The sequence below is a fragment of the Ictidomys tridecemlineatus genome, chromosome 4 (genome assembly GCF_052094955.1).
Source record: "Ictidomys tridecemlineatus isolate mIctTri1 chromosome 4, mIctTri1.hap1, whole genome shotgun sequence".
NCBI lineage: Eukaryota > Metazoa > Chordata > Mammalia > Rodentia > Sciuridae > Ictidomys > Ictidomys tridecemlineatus.
In genome coordinates, this window is record NC_135480.1 from 50,220,781 (window position 1) to 50,246,880 (window position 26,100).

The following is a 26,100-nucleotide window of genomic DNA, read 5'->3' on the forward strand; positions in this document are numbered from 1 at the left end:
CCTTCACAAGAAATTCAAACAGAATTCTAATATTCTTGCTTAATACTACTAATCTGCTATTTAATACTATTAAAATTCTGAAGAGCACAAGAAATTTTAATTCTTCCAAATTTAGAAAATCAAACCAGTCTATATCAACTGACCATACAACCACCTTTCTTCAAACTGGTGATAACACTGTAATTTTGCTTTACCTGTCAATACTGAGTTCTAAACCACACTGCTCCCTGAGTTGAGGAATTAATTCCTCTTTTGATTGCCGCACAGTCATTCCTTTAGCAAACACAGCATCTAGCAGAAACTTGCATGGCTGGGAATATAAACATAAATAATTAGAGCTTGAATTATACATTAAAATAAGGATTATGGTGACATTTTATTTGTATTTTTTAATGATATGTGAAGGGCCTAAGTTTAAGAGTCTTATTTTCCTAGTTTCAAATCTTAGCTCCAGACTTACCAGCTCAGCTTTCTTGTCTCTGAACTCTGTACCTCAGTTTTCTCATTTAAGTTGGGAATGGTATCTTTCTCACTGAGTCACTGTGAAGATTAACTAGAATAATGTACTCACATTTTCCTTCTTGTAATAAAATGATTACAATTTTATTTTTCTTTTTTGCAGCCATGGGGATTGAACTTGGGGCTTTAGGCATACTAATCTAAGCAAGTACTCTACCACTGAGCAACATCCCTAGCTCAAATGATTGCGATTTTGATGATAAAAGGAATCACTTTAATAGACTAAAATGAGGAAATGCATACTAAATCTATGAGCACATTAATTAATTGTCTGAAAAGAAACATAGATCCACAAACCCCAAATTCATAAGAAATGTAAGTCAAAATGACCATAATGGTCACAAATAAGAAATATGAAACGTGTTTGATGAAGTATTTGCTGAATGAACAAAGGCATTTTATGAAAAATTTACAGTTTTCCTATTTGTCTACATTCCCAATAAGATGTTATAAACATCCTGAAAATAGGATCTTTGTCTTATTCTTTTGGGTATTAGCCACAAGACTTTTACATCACAGGAACTAAATATTTTATTGATTACTCCCTAAAAACCAGCTTGCTCAGATCCTTAATACCACCATTTACAAGATGTGTGACCATTAATAAGATCCTTAAGTTCTCTGTGACACAGTTTCTTTGCCTTTAAAATGGGAATAATAAATAGCACTTAAATCATGGAGTTAACTTATAAGGATTAAATGAGTTAGCTTTTAGAAGCACTTGGAGAACAAATAGTAAATACTATATAAATACTTGTTACGCACTAAAATGACTCTGGACATAAAAAGTCTCTATAGATTTTACAGGTGAGCTGCTATCCATCTGTACATTTTATGATCATTCCAAGAAAGCAAGCATAAACAAACTTATTTTTAAAGACAGGAAAATTTTTGCCTCACTCCTGCACTATACTGACATTTTAGAGCAAGGTGATGATAATGACCTGAGGGTCAAATTCACCACTGTTTTTATAAATGGAATTTTATTACAATATAGTCTTTTGTATTTTTTTTTTTTAGTCTTTTGTATTAGTTTACATATTATCATCTCTGACTACTTTTGTGCTACAATGGCAGACTTCAGTAGATGCAACAGATCTGCAAAACTAAAATCATAAAAAGAAATGACTGGTCATTATTATATTTTCAGTAACTATAAAAAATAACTATTCTTTGATGCATCACTCACCTCTTGTTCATTGACTAAAAGCTGGTACACTTTAACTCTGTATTCTCCTTTTTTAAGTGCTCTCCCCAGTCTAATTGTAATCTATAAATTAAAAAAAAAAAACAATTTTTTTTTTTTTTAAGATACACTGTCTCAGCAGAAAGATAACCCATTCTCACTTCATTGTTCAAGTTTTGTTTTCCAAAAGTCCCTAGACTATGGGGCTCTTTGAGAACAGGTATATCTTTTACCTCTGAAAGCCCAGGACCTGGAACAGTAACTGATGCACAGTTAACATTTAACAACTATTTGATGGATGAATAAAGAATATCAATAATCAAAACATCCCAAATAAACATCAAAGAAAAACCATTCTTTTAAGGTATCTACTCCACCTTACTAGGAAGTAGTGCAAGGTGTTCTCAAATCTATCATTTAAAACAGATCTAATTATTCAATGATTAATCAACCTTATTGTCATCTGAAAATGATGAAAGTGTTTCATTCAGTCGGACGCTCTCAAATTCTTGATTGCTGGCATACACTCGAAAGACCTTGAAGTGAGATGACAAAACTCCAACAAAGGGCTCTAAATGTTGTTTGAAAGCTGCCAGAGTAATTCTTTTATCAACATGTACCATCAACCCTAAGCACAAAAAACCAAAACAAAAAAGGAACAAAAATGTAAAAGAAACCTCTTTGAGTATATGAAACAGGTCATAAATTTCTTTTTATATAGTAAGCAGAAAAAAGTATCTCTTAGACTTTTAGATAATATACTGTATTGGATGAAGACAAACAAGGACACTTAATATATGATAATATATGACAGCTTTAACTGTTCTGAGATAATTTAACTGCTTATTTACTTATTTGTATTGCTGAATTTCAAAACCAAACTACAGGGATTCTTTTAAAATATACACATTTTAAGCTCTACACAGTAATAGTGTAGGCTCTGACTGAGTTCCACCTGCCTCCTCTGCTTACTAACTATAGGACATGGAGCAGGTCATGGGCATTTGTACCTTTGTTTCTTTGTGAAAAAAAGAAGATAATATTAGTACCTGCCTCATGGTGTACTGTGATTTTGATACTGTTCATTTATCATGCTTTTAGCAGAGTGCCAGGAAAACAGCAAATACCTACAAAACTGTTAGAATATTATCTAGCAGTATAATTTTTTTCTGGCATTTCTACCAGAAAAAAAAAAAAAATCAAGACTAGCATATTAACCATGTATTTGGACTGCAAGAGAACTGAATTTAAGTGGACCAGAAACTCCCACTTCCCCTGGGCTTAAACTCAAGCTCTTTGGCATTATAATACGATAATCTTTGATAGGCTATATTTTTTCTAATACTTAATCATTTCAATCTTTTGTACCTTATTTTATAAGCTACTCATGAGGGTATTTCCAGAATGTTCTATTTATCCTGGTCCTCATATTCTAACAAAAACTTAACTTAGCTGTCTCGTTTTCAGTGCTAAGTACAGGAACTGCCATGCTGCTCAGGTTCATGGTCCTTCTACATCCCTGAGACTCCCCTGATTGTAGGTCATGTTTTTCTACAAAATCTAGGACAAGGGTAAAGGATGAGAATCTAAGAACACTCTAGATTTACATTCTCAGGTCATCCCAACTCCGATATATGAATTTTTTTAATGGATTTTTCAAATGAATTAGTGTTCACTGACTCTTTTCTTGGTTTTAAGATATAGTTACATTATAATGTAACGACTACAAATTTGAAGAAAATATAAATGTGATGAACTTTGTTTACTATATCCCTTTTTTCTGTAGTAGGGATTGAATCTAGGGGCATTCTACCATTGAGCAAAGTCTCACTAAGGTGATCAGGCTGGGCCCAAACCTGTGATCCTCAGCCTCTTGAGTAAATTTGGATTACAGATGTGCACCACCATGCCCAGTTATCACGTATCTTATGAGGCAGCCATTTCTTTTAGGTTGTTTAAAATGTCAACTTTTAAACTTTAGGGAGTGCCCATAAACACTAATAATCTAGCTTTTGGCCAGCAAGCTTCTGATAGCCAGTTTGAGGATAGATGGTAACAGAAAAATTACTTGATGAGAAATCAAAAGTCTATGGCTAGCCAGGCGTGGTGGCACATACCTATAATCCCAGGGACTTGGGAGGCTGAAACAGGAAGATCACAGGTTCAAGGCCAGCCTCAGCAACTTGATGAGGGCTTAAGGAATTTAGTGAGAAACCTGTCTCAAAATAAAAAAAAAAAAAAAAAAAAAGAAAGGGCTGGGGTTGTGGCTCAGTGATTAAGCACCCCTCAGTTCAATTCCCAGTGCCAAATCTATGGCTAGATCTGTTTTGTCACTTTAGTCCTATACATGGCTGTAGGTAGGGTATCTAATCTCTCAGAATCTCAGTTTTCCCACAGATCGTAACACTAATCTCACATATTATTGTTATGACAAGTACAGCATTATTCAAATACAAAATAACACTGCCATTTTGGTTTCCCTTTTAACTTCTAGTAATATTGTATATATACGAAGATAGAAATTTTTTTTTTTTTTCTGAAAATCATTCAAAATGATGAGTAGGAACAAAAGATTAAAAGTTCTGGCCTGAATGATTTCTTGGGTCCTCTTTATATATTAGACTTGATTTTGACTAGCTAACTTTCCTATACTCTGAGTACATCTACTTTATTATGAACATTATAGTATTTATATATCTCAGTTGGGTCAATACACATAAATTGCTAAGCATAGTCCTGGCAAAGAATTGTTAATTTATTGGCTTAATTATTTCAGTTTTAGAGATGACCATGATACCACTTTTTGTCTACCTCTAAAAAAGACTGTGGAGAATTCAGTCTCTTTATAACATAATCTCAAAATATCTTCAGAGTTTTTCTTTTTTTTAAAATATGTATTTCTTGAATGAAGAAAAATCGTACATAAATATTTCAGTACAAATGCACTACAATTTACCACCTTGGCCCTCCTGTTTATATATAGGGTCCTAGAAACTATAACTAGATCCCATGAGTAAAGTATTTCCACAGAATCATCTATAGAAACTCCCTAAACAATTCCTGGGTCATAACTGACAATGACCAGTTCAATTATTTCCTAAGTGAAATGCCTATATTGCATACAACATGTCACTCTTCAGGTATCAGGTTCTTTGTTTACCTGTTATACTTGGCCATTTTGTCACTTACTCGTTGCTCACTTGTTTTCCTAGGTACCTACTTTGAGATCACTGAGGAACTGTGATGAACTGTTCTTAGTACCTACTCCTGAAAAACCTGGCTCCTGTTTATTATCTCTCTTCCCCTTTCTCTGAATGAGTTTCTAAACACAAAAAGGCATATTCCCGAATGATTTCCTGGGTCCTCTTTATATATTAGACTTGACTTTGACTAGCTAACTTTGCTGTACTCTAAGTAGATCTAAATAAACCTTGTGTATGATTTCTGAAAGCCTATGTAAACTGTAGCAGATGGTTTCTCTTCATTATATTTATTATTTCAGTGAATACTAGTAAATTAGACTAGTACGAATTTCCAAAAAGGTTAAAATAGCCAGCAATGTTCCTTTTAAAAGAGTTTATCAACTGGACACAATTACACACACCAATCCTAGCAACTATGGGAGACTGAGGCAGGAGGCCAGCCTTAGCAATTTAGCAAGACTCTGCTTCAAAATAAAAGATAAAAATCACTGAGGATGTAGCTCAGTGGTAAGGTGCCGCTGGGTTCAATCCCTGGTATAAGGGAAAAAAAAGGTTTATTTACTATCCTATGATAGAAATGAGATTTTTCAAACAATAAGTATTTCCAATTAAATTCTTCCTAAGGTTAAGACAATCATCCAAATTTTCTGCACATCATTCTAAAACAGACCACTAAAAAGAACAATCTTTTCCTAAAGAGGAGCTACTCTTAATTTTCCCAGATCTTTGACGGATTCACTATGCTAAGGAAGCAGAGTAGCTATTTTTTCATTACTATGATGTAAGAAAAATAACAGTGACAGCAGTTATGGAGTGGTGTGACCCAAGCAAAATATTTTAACTTGTTTGAGCCAGTTACTTCACCAGTGAAAACTAATTAATGATAATAATTTTATGTTAAGAGAACTAAAATGAAATAATGCTGAGCAGCCTAGGTAAAAGCTCCATAGAAGCTTAAAGCATTATATAATTTTTATCTCCATTTTGGGTGACTAATCCACATTCCCACACCTGACTCTCTGTAAGATATACGTATGGAAGTCTTATGATTATTACTTGGAAATACATAGCCAAAAGCACAAATTTATATACTTTAGTACTGATTTCATAATTTCTACAACTTTCTTTTAAAAGACAGAATTCTCAGACTTCAATAATCATAGCACTAATTTTTTTTTTTTTGGTTGTACACCTCTTCCCTGGTAGATGCAGTATAAAACTACATCTTAATTGTCTCTACTTCCAATAGCTATGCAGGTATCTAGAATGGATTCAGGAAATAACTAATGGGGTGGGAGAATGGATAGATATAAAGCAGGGTTTTCTGCCAAAGGTAAAAGCATGTGTATTCAATTAGAAGCCTTTTATTCTAATAATAGTACCACTATTCACTAACTATATGTACTTTTAAGCAAATTATTCATCCTCTGAGAGCTTCAGTTTTCTTATTTGTCAAAAAAAGATACCAAAGTCTTATTAATTTCAGAGAAGCTTTAAGGGAAAATAAGCATTCTCAAAACTAAAAATATAAGGGGTCATATTTGTTTCATTAATTTGGTTTTTCAAATATTTCTTTTACATTTGAAAAAAATTATATTTTGAACTTCATTGTGTTGCTAATTCTTTGGCTAGTTTTAGTATGAGGTTTCATTAAAGTTCTTTTCAAATGTTCTTTTTTTAAAAAAACTCACAGAATGTTACATATTTGTATGTTTGTGTTGTTACTACTTGTCTTACACCCCCACACTGGCAGATCTCTTTCATCTTTTTGAGATTTATACAATTCAGAGCTTCTAGTTTGTACCCTGCCTGAAGTCTGACTTTCCTGTTAATTATGGATTTTTAGGGGTGAGGAAAAGTTGTCCTTGATTGCAATGGGGATAGAGAGAATGCACAAATAAAAAGTTTTCCTGGGGCCAGGCGCAGTGGTGCTAACCTGAAACCCCAGCAGCTTGGGAGGCTAAGGCAGGCGGATCTTGAATTCAAAGCCAGCCTCAACAAAAGCAAGGTGCTTAAGCAACTTAATGAGGCCCTGTCTCAAAATAAACAATAAAAAGGGCTAGGGATGTGACTTAGTGGTTGAGTGCCCCTGGGTTCAATCCCCAGTACCAAAAAATAAAATAAAATAAAATAAAATAAAAATTTCTGGGCATTGAATATCAAATTTTCTAAAGTTATCTGGGCTTTTTTTTTAATTGAGGGAGGAGGGTCAGCTTTTTTTTAACTATTCCTCATTTTTTTTTAAACTTGGTATTTTTATCATTATTCTTTCCTAATATTGAATTATCTTTTTTAAAAAAAAACAATTTCACAAAACTTGACATAAGTATTGACTAATGTATTGATTAACCAGCTGGTCACCAATTCTCAACTAAAAATTGTAATGAGGAAAAAGTTGATGCTGTTTCAAAGAACCATTTCCTTTTGAAGTACATACATTTATGTCCTTCCCCAGAGCCTTCATCTGCAGCATAGGGGTCTGCTTTGAAATACATGTACTGCATTTCTCCCCTACTCTTGCCACTCTCATCATATTCACTATCGGTTCCAGAGTCTTCTTCTGCTGTATCCCATGTCTCTTTTTTCCCTTCATTTGCTTTAGTTCTTCTGCTACTTGTGATACTGTGAGAGTCAAGTCCATTGGCCAAAGGGATCTGAGCATTATCTGCATTGCACAAAGTATCACTGCTATGACTGGAGCTAAGAATATCACTGTCCACTGAACTCGTACTCCTGTCATTATTCACATCCGAGTCTGATCGTTCTTCAGACTGAAAATTTTCTGGGTCAGAAGTCTGAATGTGCTGTTCAAGTTCTCTATTATCCACTGATGCTGAAGAGTCCCTCTCATTTAGAGGTGATTCAATGTTTTCAAAGTCACTCGTTTCAGTACTTTTGCTGCTGTCCCCATTATCTCCGTCCTGCTGTTGTTGCAGCGATAAGCTTTTGAGTTTTTCAGTGCTTTCTTCCAGAATAGCTTCCACAGACTTTAGGCTCCCTACAGGTCCTGTGACTCTTTCACAATCTTCATCCACATTACCAGAATCACCTCCAGCTTTCTGGTATGCTGTCCTTTTGGAATAAGATCCTGGGGATTGTTCAGGTAGTAAAACAAATAACCGAATTGTATTTGCATGTCGATCCAGGAGTTTCCATAAATGAGAGTCTGAAAAGGCCATCTGGTAATCCAAAGTCTCGGAACTTTCAACAAACACCTAAATAGTAAGTTAAAGAGTTACAATGTAGTTTGTTAGTGATATTTTTATTCATCATTAGAATAAAATCAATATAAGGCTGTGCATAATAAATCATAAAATTGTGATGATAGTGTTTCCAAAGGATACTGCATTGTTTTGGAGACTAAAATAAAAGAAATATTAAGCTCATCAGTCTTTGCAATTAGCCATAAAACTATGCCAAGATGGGCAGATATGGACAGACACAAACACATACACTTTCTTTACTGGGCTGCTCATTTATAAAAACGTTTTATATTATACATGCTGCCTTTTAGGAAGCTAAAGTTGAGCATGAATAAAGGAATATAAATAAATCCAAATTTTAAAGACATTTAATAAGCAAATGATCTGGTTTTACAACAAATAAAGTGCAAGGAAGCAAACAAACAAACAACACAAGAAATTCTATAGCTTAAGAAATACATTATGTCTTAAGAAATATATTATGAACTTTTCTTCCCCATACTTCCCTTTATTTGAAAAAAAGTTTTTTAAGATATTCACAGAAATTGGAATATGGTCTAAATAGTGTGCAAAACATTTAGATTTTTTTTAGGTATATAATTATACTTATTTTTTAAAATTACATTTACTTTTTAAAAAGAATTCTCACCCCGGAGAGATACATGTTCACATTATTAATAGATGAAAAGAGATGATGCAGAGGATATTTTTCAAATGATTTAGAGAAAGTGAGTAGTTACATACATATGAAAAAAGAGTTGATAACTGTAGAAGCTGGGTGATGGGGACATGGAAGGGCATTACTCTATAGTCTCTCTGCTTTTGTATATGTTTGAAATGTTCCATAACAAAAAGTTTAAAGAAAGGAAATTCACATACACAAAATTGGCACTATCAACAGCATTATTTTTGCATAAAATAACACTATTATTAGCTAATAAATGATACAAATCAGAACTATTAGATAATATATTTTTTTAAAAAAAACAACACACAGAAAAGTATTAGGATATAGGTGAATGAAAATAACATTTTAAAAAATACTGAAAATGGTTAAATGAGATATAAGACTTAAGATGCACTAAGATGAATGAGACTGGAAAATGTGATAAATCCAAAATGATAATATTCTGTATAGTAGGCTTGCCTTTAGCTTTCGGTATAAAGAACTATCTTTTTGGAAGAAGCCAAGGATGAACAAAATTGAGAAGACATAATCATTGTAAGTAGATTCAGTCATTAAGCCTTCAACAAAGAGGCAGGACTAATCTGAGGCTTGAAAAACAAATGTAGAGAGAGAAGAAATAACACTCCAGGTAGTAGTGCACACAAAGAGGAGACACACACAGAAAGAATTGATTCAAAGGAGAGAAAGAAGCCTGACTGAACCTGACTACTAAGGAAGGTAATTATTGGGAGGAAGTACAAATTATAAAGGTCAGGTCCAGACACATGGTGGACAGCTCAGGAGGTCAAGTGTATAACATTGAACTTCATTTCACTTATTATCAGCAAAGAAAATAGTAATAAAGATAAAAAAGGACATACCTTGTTACTTCTAAAAAAACCTTCAGCTTTCAGGGTTTTACTGGGTACACTGAGAAGACGCAAATCATTATAGCAGCGTTCCAGTACTATTCTCATGGTCTCAGCAGGTAAATGGATGGCCTACAATGAAAGTAATTTCATAAAAAAGTACTCTTTCAAAAGTACTTTTGCTTGATGTAGAAAGTTCTTAAAAATATCAGAGAGAAAATAAAGAGAAAAATAATTTTGGCAGAGGTTTTAAAATTTTTGGAGAATCTAAGGAAAAAATTACTAGTTATATCCATTAATTAAGATATGAATTAGAAAAACAAAGTATCTCTTGTAAATGTATGCTCTGATTTTAAAGGTAGGATTTTTTTGCTAAAGATTCTACTCCTCTCACACATCATGTAGAGGAGGTGATGTGATTCTAAAGGCAGTGAATAATTGACTTTGAGAGTTGATGTCAAACCAAGAGTTAAAATATCTTGGTTTTTTGATAGGCCCTGCTATATATTGTAAATAAATTGTTGATGCTTTTACTAAATCAGTTTTAATCTGTTGAAAATGGGATTAATACTAAGTTATTCTGAAATTCCACATTCTTAATTTTTGCAGTAATTTTATCAATTTCAGATAAAATGAGCAAATAAAAATAATTTATTTTAAAACAATTTGTTTTCAATACAACTAATGGTGTCAGCTGTGAACATCAAATTCTCAGGCAGCTTCATTATATTTTGAAACAGTATATTTAATGTGGGGTACAGTGGCATACGCCAGTAATTCCAGTAGGTGAGGTAGAAGGATCACAAGTTATAGACTAGTCTCAGCAATTTAGTGAGTCCCTGTCTCAAAGTAAAAATTAAAAAGGATTGGGGGTGTGGCTCAGTGGTAATATACCCCTGTATACAATCCTCACTATTACAAAACAAAAACAAACAATATTTGCTAGCACAATGTCCTTTGACTACATTTCTTTTCCTCCTCCTCTTCTTTGTTTTTTTTTTTTTTTTTTTGCACTGGGGATTGAATCCGGCGGCACTTAACCACTGACCACATCTCCAGCCCTTTTTTGTATTTTATTTAGAGACAGGGTCTCAAGGAGTTACCTAGGACTTCACTAAATTGCTGAGGCTGACTGTGATCTTCCTGCCTCAGCCTCTGGAGCTGCTAGGATCACAGGCTGCGTGGCCCCGCAGTGCTACATTTGTTTCTTAAACATATTTTTCCTTAAGAAGATTATTAGCTTCATCAGGGAAGGAATCAGTACATTATATGTGTGTGTGTTTGTATCCTATGTGAGTGCTTATACTCCAGACTAAACTGAAATTCTTTACATCTAGCATTTGTATTGTTTAAATGAAGAGCAATTATATTAACATAGTATGAATTTATTAGCAATTTAATCATAAAAAATATAATTTTGCAACATCGTTTGTCTCCTGAATATTATTACTTTGTAAAAAGTGTTAGAAGTCATTGTTTTGTGTTTAACATAATAATTGCCACCAATTCTTATAATATTTACAATTTTTTTCATACAAAGCACTTATTTTTTAATGTTTATGGCAACCCTGCTATACTGGTATTAAACCCCCATATAATGAGATAAAAGATAAATGGCTGAAAACCAGACTCAATTTCCTAATTTTCAATTACTGAACAATTTTCACTACGCGAGTTAGAGAACCCTGTAAAATTTTGCCCGCTCGTGTGTGTTCAAGGTTCTATAGTGTACACGACGCTTGAAAAGACAGTAAGTAACGGTTTGTCTGAAGTAGACTAGCCCATTCCCCAAAGAAATTTAAATGTTTTCATCATCATATTTTTCCAGTTCAAAAATCTGGAACAAGACTATGTTTTCTATCACCAACTTGCATAATGGGACCAATATTTAACTCATCCCCTTCCATGTTGAGTCTGCTTCTCCACCTCACTCCTCTATTGCTATTAATATATCATTACCTTTCTGTCACCCAAATTTGAAGCTTTTCAGGGTCTCTGTACTCCTGTTTTACACCAACTTTCACCAATTAAAAGTCCTACAGAGTCTATTTATATAATCACTCTCACAATCTATCATAAGCTCTACTTTCTCTCATTTCCAGCCATATGCCTTCAACTGAATTATTTCAACAGCTTCCTCATCCCCATTTCTGACTCTCCTTCAATCCATCTGAATCACCAGTCTACTGTCAGCAGACTTTTCAATCTATAACACAGATCTGTTCATACTACTGCTGTACTTAAAAAAGAAAACAAATAAAAAAAATCTACTCTCTATTGCCTGCACCAAAAGGGAGCCCAAATTTTCACTATTCCTGTTTAAAGCCTCCCATTAAATAACTGAATTTACATCTCCAGGCCCACTTCACAATGATCCACCCAAAGCTCACAAAATTATGGTTATGTGTATTTGCTTCATGCTTTTTTGCCTCCATACTTGGTTCAATTTGTTCCTTCTATCTGAAATGTCCTTTCCTACTAGAGTTGTGCCCTAACTATAAAAACTGCCTCTTAAGGTAGAGCCTACATTTTACTTATAACTATCACACAGTGCCTCCAGCAGGCCCTCAAAAGATATTCACTGACCAATTTTAAAACTTACCTTTGAAATCAGTTGTTTGAACTCTGTAACCGTTTGATTTAAGTAAGCTCGAACAGTTATGGGAGCAGCTACAGTTTCTGCCTTTAGATCAACAACATGAACTTTCACCATCACTTCTGTCACATGTGAAGATACAAAAACATAATTGGAGGTTATTTTTTAAATCTATTTCATATGAGCACTACATTCTTAATGTGTTTTTAATAGATGAGTGCTGCTAACAGTGTTAAAACAGTGTTTTTAATTAAGAGAGTATTTTCTAATTACCAGTATATAAATGTACTTTATACACATAACACATGTTTAAAACTTCTTCACAATTTATCACAATACAAGCAAAGAGACACAAGGAAATGAGGCTAGTTAAAAAGTTCTCTTAGATTTCTTTAAAAATAGCAGTCTTCACTACGAAGTATTACTTTTGCCCTCTGCACTATACATTACCTACAAAAGTAAAATGTGATTTTTAAAAATGTATGGCTTTATTTCGTTCTAAAACATAACTATTGACAAATTTATTAAAAGCACATTATTAAAAATCACTGTGGATGGGAATGCAAATTGGTGCAACCAATATGGAAAGCAGTATGGAGATTCCTCAGAAAACTTGGAATGGAACCACCATTTGACTCAGCTAACCCACTCCTCGGTTTACACCCAAAGGACTTAAAATTAGTATCCTACAGTGACACAGCCATATCAATGTCTATAGCAGCTCAATTTACAATAGCTAAACTATGAAATCAAACTAGATGTCTTTCAACAGATGAATGGATAAAGAAAATGTGGTGCAGATACACAATGGAATATAATTCAGCCTTATAAGAATGAAATTATGGCATTTACAGATAAATGGATGGAACTAGAAAATATTATACTAAGAGAATATTTATCATGCTAAGAGAAATAAGCCAAACTCCAAAACCCAAAGGCCAAATGTTTTCTCTGATAAGCGGACACTGATCCATAGTGGGGCGTGGGGGGCAGATAGAAGAATGAAGGAACTCTGGATTATACAGAGGGGAGTAAGGGAAGGGTAGGAAGTGTGGGGATGGGAAGGATGGTGGAAAGTGATGGACATTATTCCCTATATACATGTATAATTATACTCCAGGTGCAACTGTACCATGTACAGCCACAGAAGGAGAAATTGTGCTCCATTTATGTACAATGTGTCAAAATGCATTCTACTGTCATGTATAACTAATTAGAATAAATTTTTAAAAATGGGAAGGGGAGAGAATGGAAGGGAAAAGTGAGGATTATTAATTGAAATCAACTTCTAAAGCTCCAAATACAGAACAAAAACCATAGCACTAAATAAATATAAATATATATGTAAATATATAAATATAATATGTATAAATAAATTCGAATATAAATATCTAGAGACTGCAAAACAAATACTATAGGGGACATATATATAGAATCCCAGTGGCTTTTAAACAGCTTTCATTAAACCATTTATGACTTTGCTCATAATCAAAGTCCTCCTTTCCTCTCCTCCTTTTCCTCTATAACACATGGAAAATTCTGCACACACAAAAAAACTAGTCTCATTTATCTGTTTTGTTACTTAAATCCTTCACATTACACTTTAATTGTGCTTTCTCTTATGTTTTTAGGAGATCATGTTTATAACCAAACTTTTACTTTATTGGAAAACAAATGATTTTCAAGTACTATATTTAATAGTTACTTTGTTTTAACCTCATGTCAATGCTCAGATTTTCCCCCATGTTGCTAAATCTAAATGATAAAATAGACTTCATAATAATTAGTGAATAATAGAAATTACTTTATACATTTATAATTCGTAGTTACATTCTCAGTTCTTTTTTTTAATTGATTTTATTGCTGACTCATGGTATCCTTTAATTGTATCCTTTTTTCTATCTAGTTAAGAAAGTTCTTCAGGGGAATGCTACAGAATGAGCAGAGTTCAACTGCAAAAGGCACCAAGTTTTCAAAAATAAAATTTCCCCCCATGAGAGAAAGATGGGTTCCATGGAAGAATATTACATTTAATGTACTTTGGAAAGAAGAGCCTTCATAAAATAGGAAGGCCTGCGGGATCCACAGAGAAACAGAATATGAAAGGGCACAATAAGATTTCTAAGTTCAACTTTCAGGGATAAAAATTAGAGAACACAAATCAGAATTTTGACTTCCCACCGATGGACAGGAGTTAGGGTCGAGATACAACAGTAAGAATTTTGTAAAATTATGCTTGGATTTTTCCTCCTATTTATTATGCTTTACATACAGTTTTCTAGTAAGAAAACTCTGGAAATGAAGAAGACCATGTAACTCTTTAGGGACTACTCTAGAGAGAGTAGGGGCATTATACTTTGCTATCCAAGTCATTCTCAAAGAAAAGGGCAAATGTACTAAGGAAATATGACAGAATTCATGAAAAGAGCAAAAAGCCTCCCGGGGTCTGTAGAAAGAGACTGGAAATGTGGACAGTGATAGGGTTAGGAATCCACCTCTTCCAAAAAGACACTAAAAACAGAGACGTTCTGGCAATAAGTTTCTTTGAAGCAAGGAAAAGAGAATGAGGTAAGAAGAAGAGTGAGATCCTCCTAAGAGATTAGGTGCTAATTTCAGGGATTTATGGCATATAGGATTACTCAGTACCAAATGATTCAGTAATACAAAATAGAGAAGAAAATCCCATTGCAGACTTCTTGCTGATGCTATTCATTTCCAAGCTTATTGCTAACTACTTCAATTATTCTAAATGTTAAGAATAGACTTAAAGGTTTAAATTATATCTATTTCTACAAACAGAACATTTTCTTGTGAAAAATTTAAATCCAGTACAAATAAAAATAGCATAAGATTGCTTACCTCCAGGTTTATAAGACTGGAAAACTTGATCAGGCTTTCTTGTCTCCAGAAGTAGGTCAAACATATACGTTGACTTGACTCCACCTAGAAGAAGTCCCATTGGTGTATCTTCTTCTCCTTCATATGATCGTTCTAGATAATCATGAAACTCATCATATTTAACAAGGCGACAGCAATCCAAGGGTATTACCTCTTCTAAATCCATCATCTAGAAGAAAACAACCCAAGCAAGAGAAAAAAAATAATAGTGTTTAGTCCTGTGTGTGATAATCCTATTAATTAGTCAATAGTCTTAACAAAATCTATGTAGTTATGATTTGAATCAAAGACATCAAAGCTATGGAGACAACTTAAATGTGATTTTTAAATGACCATGTTTCAAATCATATACTATGCACTAACATTTTAAAGACATTTATTTATTTATTTTAAGAAAAAGGAAAAAGAAGTTTTATTGCTTTGCTAGCGAATAAGAAACACAGGGACTCCTGTCCCAGAGTCTGTGATTCTCCCCATCAGGAGAGGGTTATATCTTCCCCCCAAGAGTCAAGGACCAAACTCTGCCTTGAGCCAGCTAGGCAAGCGCTCTGCCACTGAGCTAAATAATCCCCAACCCCTGAATAGAGGATTTTTAAAAAGATGATTCAAAAGCTACATTCCACATGTCCTCAATAAAGACTTTTTTATATAAAAAAATCAACATTCTAAACTTTAGATGGGCTCAAAATCAATATATTACAATCTACTGTTCTGTAATTACTAAACACAATGGGAGAACAACAACCAAGTAAAACACGCATCTTTGGTTTTTTGATCCAATATATAACAGAATTGATAACTTGACTATCTAGTAAACATTATAAAGATTATGGTTTCTCTGTATGGAAATGGAAGGAGACCCTCATTGTTACACAGAATTACATATAAGAGATGGTGAGGGGAAAGGGGAAAAAAAAACAAGGGAGAGAATTGAACAACAGCTGATGGGGTAGAGAGGGAAGATGGGAGGGAAGGGGAGGGGGGATAGTAGGGGATAGGAAAGGTAGCAGAATACAACAGTCACTAATATGGCATTATGGAAAAATGGGGATGTGTAACCGATGTGATTCTGCAACTTGTATTTGGGGTAAAAATGGGAGTTCATAACCCACTTGAATCAAATGTTTGAAAGATGATATGCCATGAGTTATGTAATGTTTTGAACAACCAATAAAAAAAAATTATGGTTTCTATTTCTTCCAAGAGTTATCCATTCCTCTATGGACATAACCTTTACTATCAGTCTCCAGAACACCTACAAAGCATAGTTTGAGAACTGCATTTATAGATGTTCCTCTAGCTCATGTCACTAGTAGATAATGTACCCTGGAGGCAACATCTCATGAATGGGAAACGAGACTTCTGGAGAAACATAGTAGGACTGCTAAGAAGTATTCAATGTCCATGAAGGGGTTGTGATTATGACTGTAAAGGAAGATCTGAAAGCCTTAGTGTGTACCCCTTGATCTCTATTTCACTACCTCCCACCCCCAGAGAAGCAGCTCTGTTTTGGGTATATAAGATTGATCTCTCTTTTCTGTTTGACTCTTTATGAACTTTTATTTCCTACTTTCGAGATAAATATTTTTTTCCTCCTATATTAAACAATGGATGAACTATCCTTATTGCTATAACACTAATTGAACTTACTCTGTAAAACTGTATTTTGTTAAGTTATTTTTTCCACTTTAGTCTAATTTGGTTTTACCCCTGTTTTACAGGGATGATGCTTAAGTCCAACACTAGGTTTAAAGGATTTCGCTACAATGAGGTAAATCCAGAGCCATCCATCCATCTTATTGTTTATTCCTTCACTTACTCATTTACATATCCACCCAATATGGACTCTAATATATACCAGGCAAGTATCAGAAATGAAATGATGAGCAAAACTAGAATAGTATTTGCTTTTCATGTGCTTACAGTCTAGAGAAGAACAGTGATATTAATTAAAATAGCCACACAACAAAATGTAAAAATTTCGACATTGGTAAACACTTTATAAGACCAGGTATATAATACAAACAGTTCTCAAATTTTAATATACCTAAGAATCCCCTGGGATACCTGTCTAAAATGCATTATTCCCAAGTTGAACACAGAAATTCTGATTCATTTGTAAAAATCAGCATTTTTAAATAAGAACATTATTTTTATTGTGATTCTGATACAGGTTATGCACTGGTTCACACTTTGAGAAAAGGATCAGCTATCTTGTGAGCTGTTTTTAGTTGTCTAACTAATCATACATATAAAATATACAAAATGATAAAGTATAGAATTTTTCTCCAGGTAATGAATGACTAACTTTAGTTAAGTTCTATTAGGTTTTTATGGAAAAGGGAAATTTTTCATTTGTAAAGAACCACAAATGATATTTTGAATGATCCGGTAAGAGTGCTTCTCTATTTACCTTTCCAACCCCACAAGTAACTTTTCATAATTCTTAGAACAAAATGTAATATCATTCCTATAAGATATCATAATTTATTTTGTTATTCTGTGCTCTAATTCAAGATAACGTAAACACAGTACTCCTTCTTTTTGTTTCTTGAACATGCCAAGCACCTCCTTTACCTCAGAGCTTTACGCATGCTGCCTTCTCAGCTTAGAATAATGTTCCCCAAATATCTCTATTCTGGTTAAGATCTCAGAATAAATTATTTCAATATACTATTGATTTAGCTTATAAAAAATAAAATCAACGCAAATTGGGATGTTTAAATACTATTTTTTTCTAATGTGTTACAAACCCCATGTGGGTAGTAACCATCTTTTTCCGGTATCTCTAATGCTTCATATAGTAGCTACTTAATAAATAGCTGCTAAATGACTAGAAAGAACAAATAAATATTTTGTTTTTAATTATAATTAACTGGCTTTCAGAGTGAGGAAGTTCTCAAAATCAATTGAGTATATTTTCCAAAGAAGAATAAAAGAGATATATTTGACAAAGGTGCTAAAAGCATGCAATGGAGAAAAGATAGCATCTTTAACAAATGGTGCTGGAAAAACTGGAAATCCATATGCAACAAAATGAATCTGAATCCCTTTCTCTTGCCATATACAAAAGTTAACTCAAAATGGATCAAGGAGCTTGATAACAAAACAGAGACTCTGCTCCTGATAGAAGAAAAAGTTGGCTCTAATCTACATATTGTGGGGTCAGGCTCCAAATTCCTTAACAGGATACCCATAGCGCAAGAATTAAAAACAAGAATCAACAAATGGGACTTACTCAAACTAAAAAGTTTTTTCTCAGCAAGAGAAACAATAAGAGAGGTAAATAGGGAGCCTACATCCTGGGAACAAATTTTTACTCCTCACACTTCAGATAGAGCCCTAATATCCAGAGTATACAAAGAACTCAAAAAATTAAACAATAAGAAAACAAACAACCCAATCAACAAATGGGCCAAGGAACTGAACAGACACTTCTCAGAGGAGGACATACAATCAGTCAACAAGTACACAAAAAAATGCTCACCATCTCTAGCAGTCAGAGAAATGCAAATTAAAACCACCCTAAGATACCATCTCACTCCAGTAAGATTGGCAGCCATTATGAAGTCAAACGACAACAAGTGCTGATGAGGATGTGGGGAAAAGGGTACACTTGTATTTTGCTGGTGGGACTGCAAATTGGTGCGGCCAATTTGGAAAGCAGTATGGAGATTCCTGGGAAAGCTGGGAATGGAACCACCATTTGACCCAGCTATTCCCCTTCTCGGACTATTCCCCTAAGACCTTAAAAGAGCGTACTATAGGGATACAGCTACATCGATGTTAATAGCAGCACAATTCACAATAGCTAGACTGTGGAACCAACCTAGATGCCCTTCAATAGATGAATGGATAAAAAAAAATGTGGCATTTATACACAATGGAGTATTACTCAGCACGAAAAAATGACAAAATCATGGCATTTGCAGGGAAATGGATGGCATTAGAGCAGATTATGCTAAGTAAAGCCAGCCAATCCCTAAAAAACAAATGCCAAATGTCTTCTTTGATATAAGGAGGGCAACTAAGAACAGAGCAACTGGGATCCAACATGGCGGCCGGCGAGGAAGCAGCGATTCTAACGTCTCCACTTTAACGAGATAAGAAAGACCCATTGGAACAGCGGCAGCCTACCTACGGAGGAACTTCTAGCATAATTCCCTTAAGAAGAGAGCTGCCGTGAACTGGTAGGTTTATTGGAAGTGACAGTTTGTCCCAGAGAAGTGGATCTTGGACGGCCACGTGGGCACAGAGATCTAGTCCCCGAGCCATCAGCTGTTCCGGCAAGCGGTTCCCCGGGAGGCTTAGATCTCGCTCTGGGAGGAGCCGCCTCACCCGCCCGGTCCCTAACCACGAGGCCAAAGCTACCCGGTTAGACAGGTGGCCCCACGGCGAGTGCAGAAATCAACTCCTGCAACCAGCAGCCGTTTTTGCAAGCGGCGGACACCTGGAGCGACTTGGCCCGCCCCGCCCGAACCGGATTTCGGCCTCCGCCATCCGGGCTCCCCTGGGAGGCCTAGTGCTCGCTCTGGGAGCAGCCGCCTCACCCACCCGGTTCCTAACCACGCGGCCACAGCTACCCGGCTAGACAGGTGGCCCCGCGGCGGATGCAGAAATCAACTCCTGCAACCAGCAGCCGTTTTTGCAAGTGGCGGACACCCGGAGCAACTTGGCCCGCCCCACCCAAACCGGAATTCGGCCTCCGCCATCCGGGCTCCCCTGGGAGGCCTAGTGCTCGCTCTGGGAACAGCCGCCTCACCTGCCTGGTTCGTAACCACGCGGTCGCAGCTACCCGGCTCTACAGGTGGCCCCCCTGGCGGGCGCAGAGGTCCAATCCCGCAACCACCAGCAGCTTCTGAAAGCGGCGGCAGCCCGGAGCAGAGTGGCAGCCCAAACTGGCAGACGCCTCCGCCATACCGGCTCTCCCGGGAGGCCCTGCTCTCGCTCGGCGAACAGCCAAACCACCCGCCCGGATCTTAACCACGCAGACACAGCTACCCCGCTCTTCACGTGGCTCCCGGTGGCCCGACTCAGCTAGAAGGGTCCCCGTATGGCCCCGCACATGGCCATGCCCTCCGGGCTCTGCTAATAGCCTCGCCCACCTGGCAAACAACCAGGAAACTTCAAAATCTCTCTGTGGGCGTGACCGCAAGGACCAAAGGACTCTCGACACCCAACTCCCCTTACTGCCAGAGTCAGGCAGACCTGAGACCCACCAACAGAACAGGCCTAGAGGCCTGCCAGCATGGTAGATACACCACTCCAATTGGAGTAGGGGCAGAGCAGAGCAGCCGCCCGCATCCGGATCAGGCCCAACGACCCGAGGGGGTGATAGTCATATCGCCACAATTGGAGGGGGGGCAGAGCAGAGCCGCCACCCGCACCCACAGGGTGGGCAGACCTGTGAACAACCGGCAGAGCAGGCCTAGCGGCCCGCCAGCGCAGTATTGAGATCACCCCAACTAGAGAAGGAGCACAGCCACTACCCGCCCTACAAGGGAGATTTTTCAACTATACAAGAGCAATATAAATAATTAGGGGGAAAAACTCATAAACACAACAGTTTCACCAAGCAGAAAGAAACGTGAGCAGCATGAAAAGACAAGGAAAGAAAGGACCACAAGCAATGCAGGTCAACTCAACTTTAGAAGAGGTAATAGCTGCAACAGATGGAATGTCAGATAAAGAGTTCAGGATATATATGCTTCAGATGATCTGGAGTCTCAAGGAAGACATGAGACAGCAAAATCAGACAATGAAAGATCACATTGACAAACAAATCCAGGAAGTAAAAGATCAATTTCACAGGGAGATAGAGGTAATAAAAAACAAACAAATAGAAATCCTAGAAATGCAGGAAACAATAAACCAACTTAAAAACTCAATTGAGAATACTACCAGCAGAGTAGATCACTTAGAAGAGAGAACATCAGACAATAAAGACAAAGTATTTCAACTGGAAAAGAACATAGACAGCTCAACAAGTCTGCTAAGAAACCATGAGCAGAACATCCAAGAACTATGGGACAATATCAAAAGACCAAATTTAAGAGTCATTGGGATACAGGAAGGCACAGAGCTCCATACCAAAGGAATAAACAGTCTATTCAGTGAAATAATACGAGAAAACTTCCCAGACTTGAAGAATGAGACAGAATCCCAAATCCTAGAAGCCTACAGGACGCCGAATGTGCAAAATCATAAGAGATCCACACCTAGACACATTATAATGAAGATGTCCAACATACAGAATAAGGAGAGAATTTTAAAAGCTGCAAGAGAAAGAAAGCAGATTACATTTAGGGGCAAACCAATCAGGATAACAGTTGATCTCTCAACACAGACTCTGAAAGCTAGAAGATCCTGGAATAACATATTTCAAACACTGAAAGAAAATGGGTTCCAACCAAGAATCGTGTATCCAGCGAAATTAAGCTTCAGGATAGAAGATGAAATTAAAACCTTCCACGATAAACAAAAGTTAAAAGAATTCGCAGCTAGAAAACCATCTCTTCAAAAAATCCTTTGCAAAACATTACAGGAAGAGGAAATGGACAATAACATTGAAAACCAACAATGGGAGGTAGGACAGTAAAGGGGGGAAAGTAGTCAAAGAGAATAACAAATCAGGTTTAGTAACATCAATAAACAAATATGGCTAGAAGAACAAACCATATCTCAATAATAACCCTAAATGTTAATGGCTTAAACTCACCAATTAAGAGACACAGGCTAGTAGAATGGATCACAAAACAAGACCCAACAATATGCTGCCTACAGGAGACGCACCTGATAGGAAAAGATATTCATAGACTGAAGGTGAAAGGTTGGGAAAAATCATACCACTCATATAGACTGCAGAAACAAGCAGGAGTGTCCATACTCATATCTAATAAAATAGATTTCAAGCCAAAGTTAATCAAAAGGGATAAAGAAGGACACTTCATACTGCTCAAGGGAACCATACACCAACAAGACATAACAATCATAAATATATATGCCCCAAATAATGGTGCAGCTGTGTTCATCAAGCAAATTCTTCTCAAGTTCAAGAGTCTAATAGATCACCATACAATAATCATGGGAGACTTCAACACACCTCTCTCACCACTGGACAGATCTTCCAAACAAAAGTTAAATAAGGAAACTATAGAACTCAATAACACAATTAACAACCTAGACTTAATTGACATATATAGACTATACCACCCAACATCAAGTAGTTACACCTTTTTCTCAGCAGCACATGGAACCTTCTCAAAAATAGACCATATATTATGTCACAGGGCAACTCTTAGACAATATAAAGGGGTAGAGATAATACCATGCATCTTATCTGATCATAATGGAATAAAACTGAAAATCAATGATAAAAGAAGGAAGGAAAAATCAAGCATCACTTGGAGAATGAACAATAGGATGCTGAATGATCAATGGGTTTTAGAAGACATCAAGGAGGAAATTAAAAACTTCCTAGAGTTAAATGAAAACACAGACACAACATATCGGAATCTATGGGACACACTGAAAGCAGTTCTAAGAGGAAAATTCATCGCTTGGAGTTCATTCCTCAAAAAAAGAAAAAACCAACAAATAAATGATCTCTTACTTCATCTCAAAATCCTAGAAAAAGAAGAGCAAAACAACAGCAAAAGAAGTAGAAGGCAAGAAATAATTAAAATCAGAGCTGAAATTAATGAAATTGAAACAAAAGAAACAATTGAAAAAATTGACAAAACTAAAAGTTGGTTCTTTGAAAAAATAAATAAAATCGACAGGCCCTTAGCCATGCTAACGAAGAGAAGAAGAGAGAGAACTCAAATTACTAACATACGGGATGAAAAAGGCAATATCACAACAGACACTTCAGAAATTCAGAAGATAATCAGAAATTATTTTGAATCCTTATACTCTAATAAAATAGAAGATAGTGAAGGCATAGATAAATTCCTTAACTCTTTTATGATCTGCCCAGATTGAGTCAGGAGGATATAGACAACCTAAACAGACCAATAACAATAGAGGAAATAGAAGAAACCATCAAAAGATTACCAACTAAGAAAAGCCCAGGACCGGATGGGTATACAGCAGAGTTTTACAAAACCTTTAAAGAGGAACTAACACCAATACTTTTCAAGCTATTTCAGGAAATAGAAAAAGAGGGAGAACTTCCAAATTCATTCTACGAGGCCAACATCACCCTGATTCCGAAACCAGACAAAGACACTTCAAAGAAAGAAAACTACAGACCAATATCTCTAATGAACCTTGACGCAAAAATCCTCAATAAAATTCTGGCGAATCGGATTCAAATACATATCAAAAAAATTATACACCATGATCAAGTAGGATTCATCCCTGGGATGCAAGGCTGGTTCAATATACTGAAATCAATAAATGTTATTCACCACATCAATAGACTTAAAAATAAGAACCATATGATCATCTCGATAGATGCAGAAAAAGCATTCGACAAAATTCAGCATCCCTTTATGTTCAAAACTCTAGAAAAATTAGGGATAACCGGAACATACCTCAATATTGTAAAAGCAATCTATGATAAGCCACAGGCCAGCATCATTCTGAATGGAGAAAAATTGAAGGCATTCCCTCTAAGATCTGGTACAAGACAGGGATGCCCTCTCTCACCACTTCTGTTCAACATAGTCCTTGAAACACTGGCCAGAGCAATTAGACAGACGAAAGAAATTAAAGGCATAAAAATAGGAAAAGAAGAACTTAAATTATCACTATTTGCAGATGATATGATCCTATACCTAGCAGACCCAAAAGGGTCTACAAAGAAGCTATTAGAGCTAATAAATGAATTCAGCAAAGTGGCAGGATATAAGATCAACACGCATAAATCAAAGGCATTCCTGTATATCAGCGACAAATCCTCTGAAACGGAAATGAGGTCAACTACTCCATTCACAATATCCCCCCAAAAAATAAAATACTTGGGAATCAACCTAACAAAAGAGGTGAAAGACTTATACAATGAAAATTACAGAACCCTAAAGAGAGAAATAGAAGAAGATCTTAGAAGAAGGAAAAATATACCCCGTTCATGGATAGGCAGAACTAACATCATCAAAATGGCGATATTACCAAAAGTTCTCTATAAGTTCAATGCAATACCAATCAAAATCCCAAGAGCATTTCTTGTAGAAATAGATAAAAGAATCATGAAATTCATATGGAATAATAAAAGACCCAGAATAGCAAAAACAATGCTAAGCAGGAGGTGTGAATCAGGCGGTATAGCGATACCAGACTTCAAACTATACTACAGAGCAATAGTAACAAAAACAGCATGGTATTGGTACCAAAACAGGCGGGTGGACCAATGGTACAGAATAGAGGACACAGTAACCAATCCACAAAACTACAACTACCTTATATTTGATAAAGGGGCTAAAAGCATGCAATGGAGGAAGGATAGCATCTTCAACAAATGGCGCTGGGAAAACTGGAAATCCATTTGCATCAAAATGAATCTGAATCCCTATCTCTCGCCATGCACAAAAGTTAACTCAAAATGGATCAAGGAGCTTGATATTAAATCAGAGACACGACATCTGATAGAAGAAAAAGTTGGCTACGATCTACATACTGTGGGATCGGGCCCCAAATTCCTCAATAGGACACCCATAGCGCAAGAGTTAACAACTAGAATCAACAAATGGGACTTACTCAAACTAAAAAGTTTTTTCTCAGCAAAAGAAACAATAAGAGAGATAAATAGGGAGCCTACATCCTGGGAACAAATCTTTAATCCACACACTTCAGATAGAGCCCTAATAACCAGAATATACAAAGAACTCAAAAAATTAGACAATAAGATAACAAATAACCCAATCAATAAATGGGCCAAGGACCTGAATAGACACTTCTCAGAGGAGGACATACAATCAATCAATAAGTACATGAAGAAATGCTCACCATCGCTAGCAGTCAGAGAAATGCAAATCAAAACTACCCCAAGATACCATCTCACTCCAGTAAGATTGGCAGCCATTAGGAAGTCAAACAACAATAAGTGCTGGAGAGGATGCGGGGAAAAGGGCACTCTTGTTCATTGCTGGTGGGACTGCAAATTGGTGCAGCCAATTTGGAAAGCAGTATGGAGATTTCTTGGAAAGCTGGGAATGGAACCACCATTTGACCCAGCTATTCCCCTTCTCGGTCTATTCCCTAAAGACTTAAAAAGAGCATGCTACAGGGACACTGCTGCATCGATGTTCATAGCAGCACAATTCACGATAGCAAGATTGTGGAACCAACCTAGATGCCCTTCAATAGATGAATAGATAAAAAAAATGTGGCATTTATACACAATGGAGTATTACTCTGCATTAAGAAATGACAAAATCATAGAATTTGGAGGGAAATGGATGGCATTAGAGCAGATTATGCTAAGTGAAGCTAGTCAATCGTTAAAAAACAAATACCAAATGACCCCTTTGATATAAGGGGAGTAAATAAGAACAGGGTAGGGAGGAAGAGCTTGAGAAGAAGATTTACATTAAACAGGGATGAGAGGTGGGAGGGAAAGGGAGTGAGAAGGGAAATCGTATGGAAATGGAAGGCGATCCTCAGGGTTATACAAAATGATATATAAGAGGAAAGGAGGGGTAAGACAAGATAATACAAATGGAAGAAATGATTTACAGTAGAAGGGGTAGAGAGAGAAAAGGGGAGGGGAGGGGAGGGGAGGGGGGATAGTAGAGAATAGGACTGACAGCAGAATACATCAGACACTAGAAAAGCAATATGTCAATCAATGGAAGGGTAACTGATGTGATACAGCAATCTGTATACAACGGGGTAAAGTTGGGAGTTCATAACCCACTTGAATCAAACTGTGAAAGATGATGTATTAAGAACTGTGTAATGTTTTGAACGACCAACAATAAAAAAAAAAAAAAAAAAGAATAGAGCAACTAAGAACAG

General features: G+C 36.1%; 1 protein-coding gene across 3 annotated transcripts in view; it reads right to left on the reverse strand.

Annotated features, from left to right (window-relative positions):
- The window catches only part of Usp47 (ubiquitin specific peptidase 47), a 111,900-nt gene that overhangs the window by 5,405 nt on the left and 80,395 nt on the right, over positions 1 to 26,100 (reverse strand). Inside the window, exons 17-23 of one of the 3 annotated variants that reach the window (XM_078046481.1) lie at positions 15,103 to 15,310; positions 12,250 to 12,362; positions 9,660 to 9,779; positions 7,346 to 8,123; positions 2,158 to 2,333; positions 1,709 to 1,789; positions 195 to 310 (exon numbers count right to left, since the gene is read on the reverse strand). In XM_078046481.1, coding sequence (XP_077902607.1) covers positions 195 to 310; positions 1,709 to 1,789; positions 2,158 to 2,333; positions 7,346 to 8,123; positions 9,660 to 9,779; positions 12,250 to 12,362; positions 15,103 to 15,310 — 1,592 coding nt within the window. Of the gene's footprint in view, positions 1 to 194; positions 311 to 1,708; positions 1,790 to 2,157; positions 2,334 to 7,345; positions 8,124 to 9,659; positions 9,780 to 12,249; positions 12,366 to 15,102; positions 15,311 to 26,100 lie in introns of all 3 variants that reach the window. The other 2 variants (XM_005326794.5, XM_078046482.1) reach the window with 2 other exon arrangements.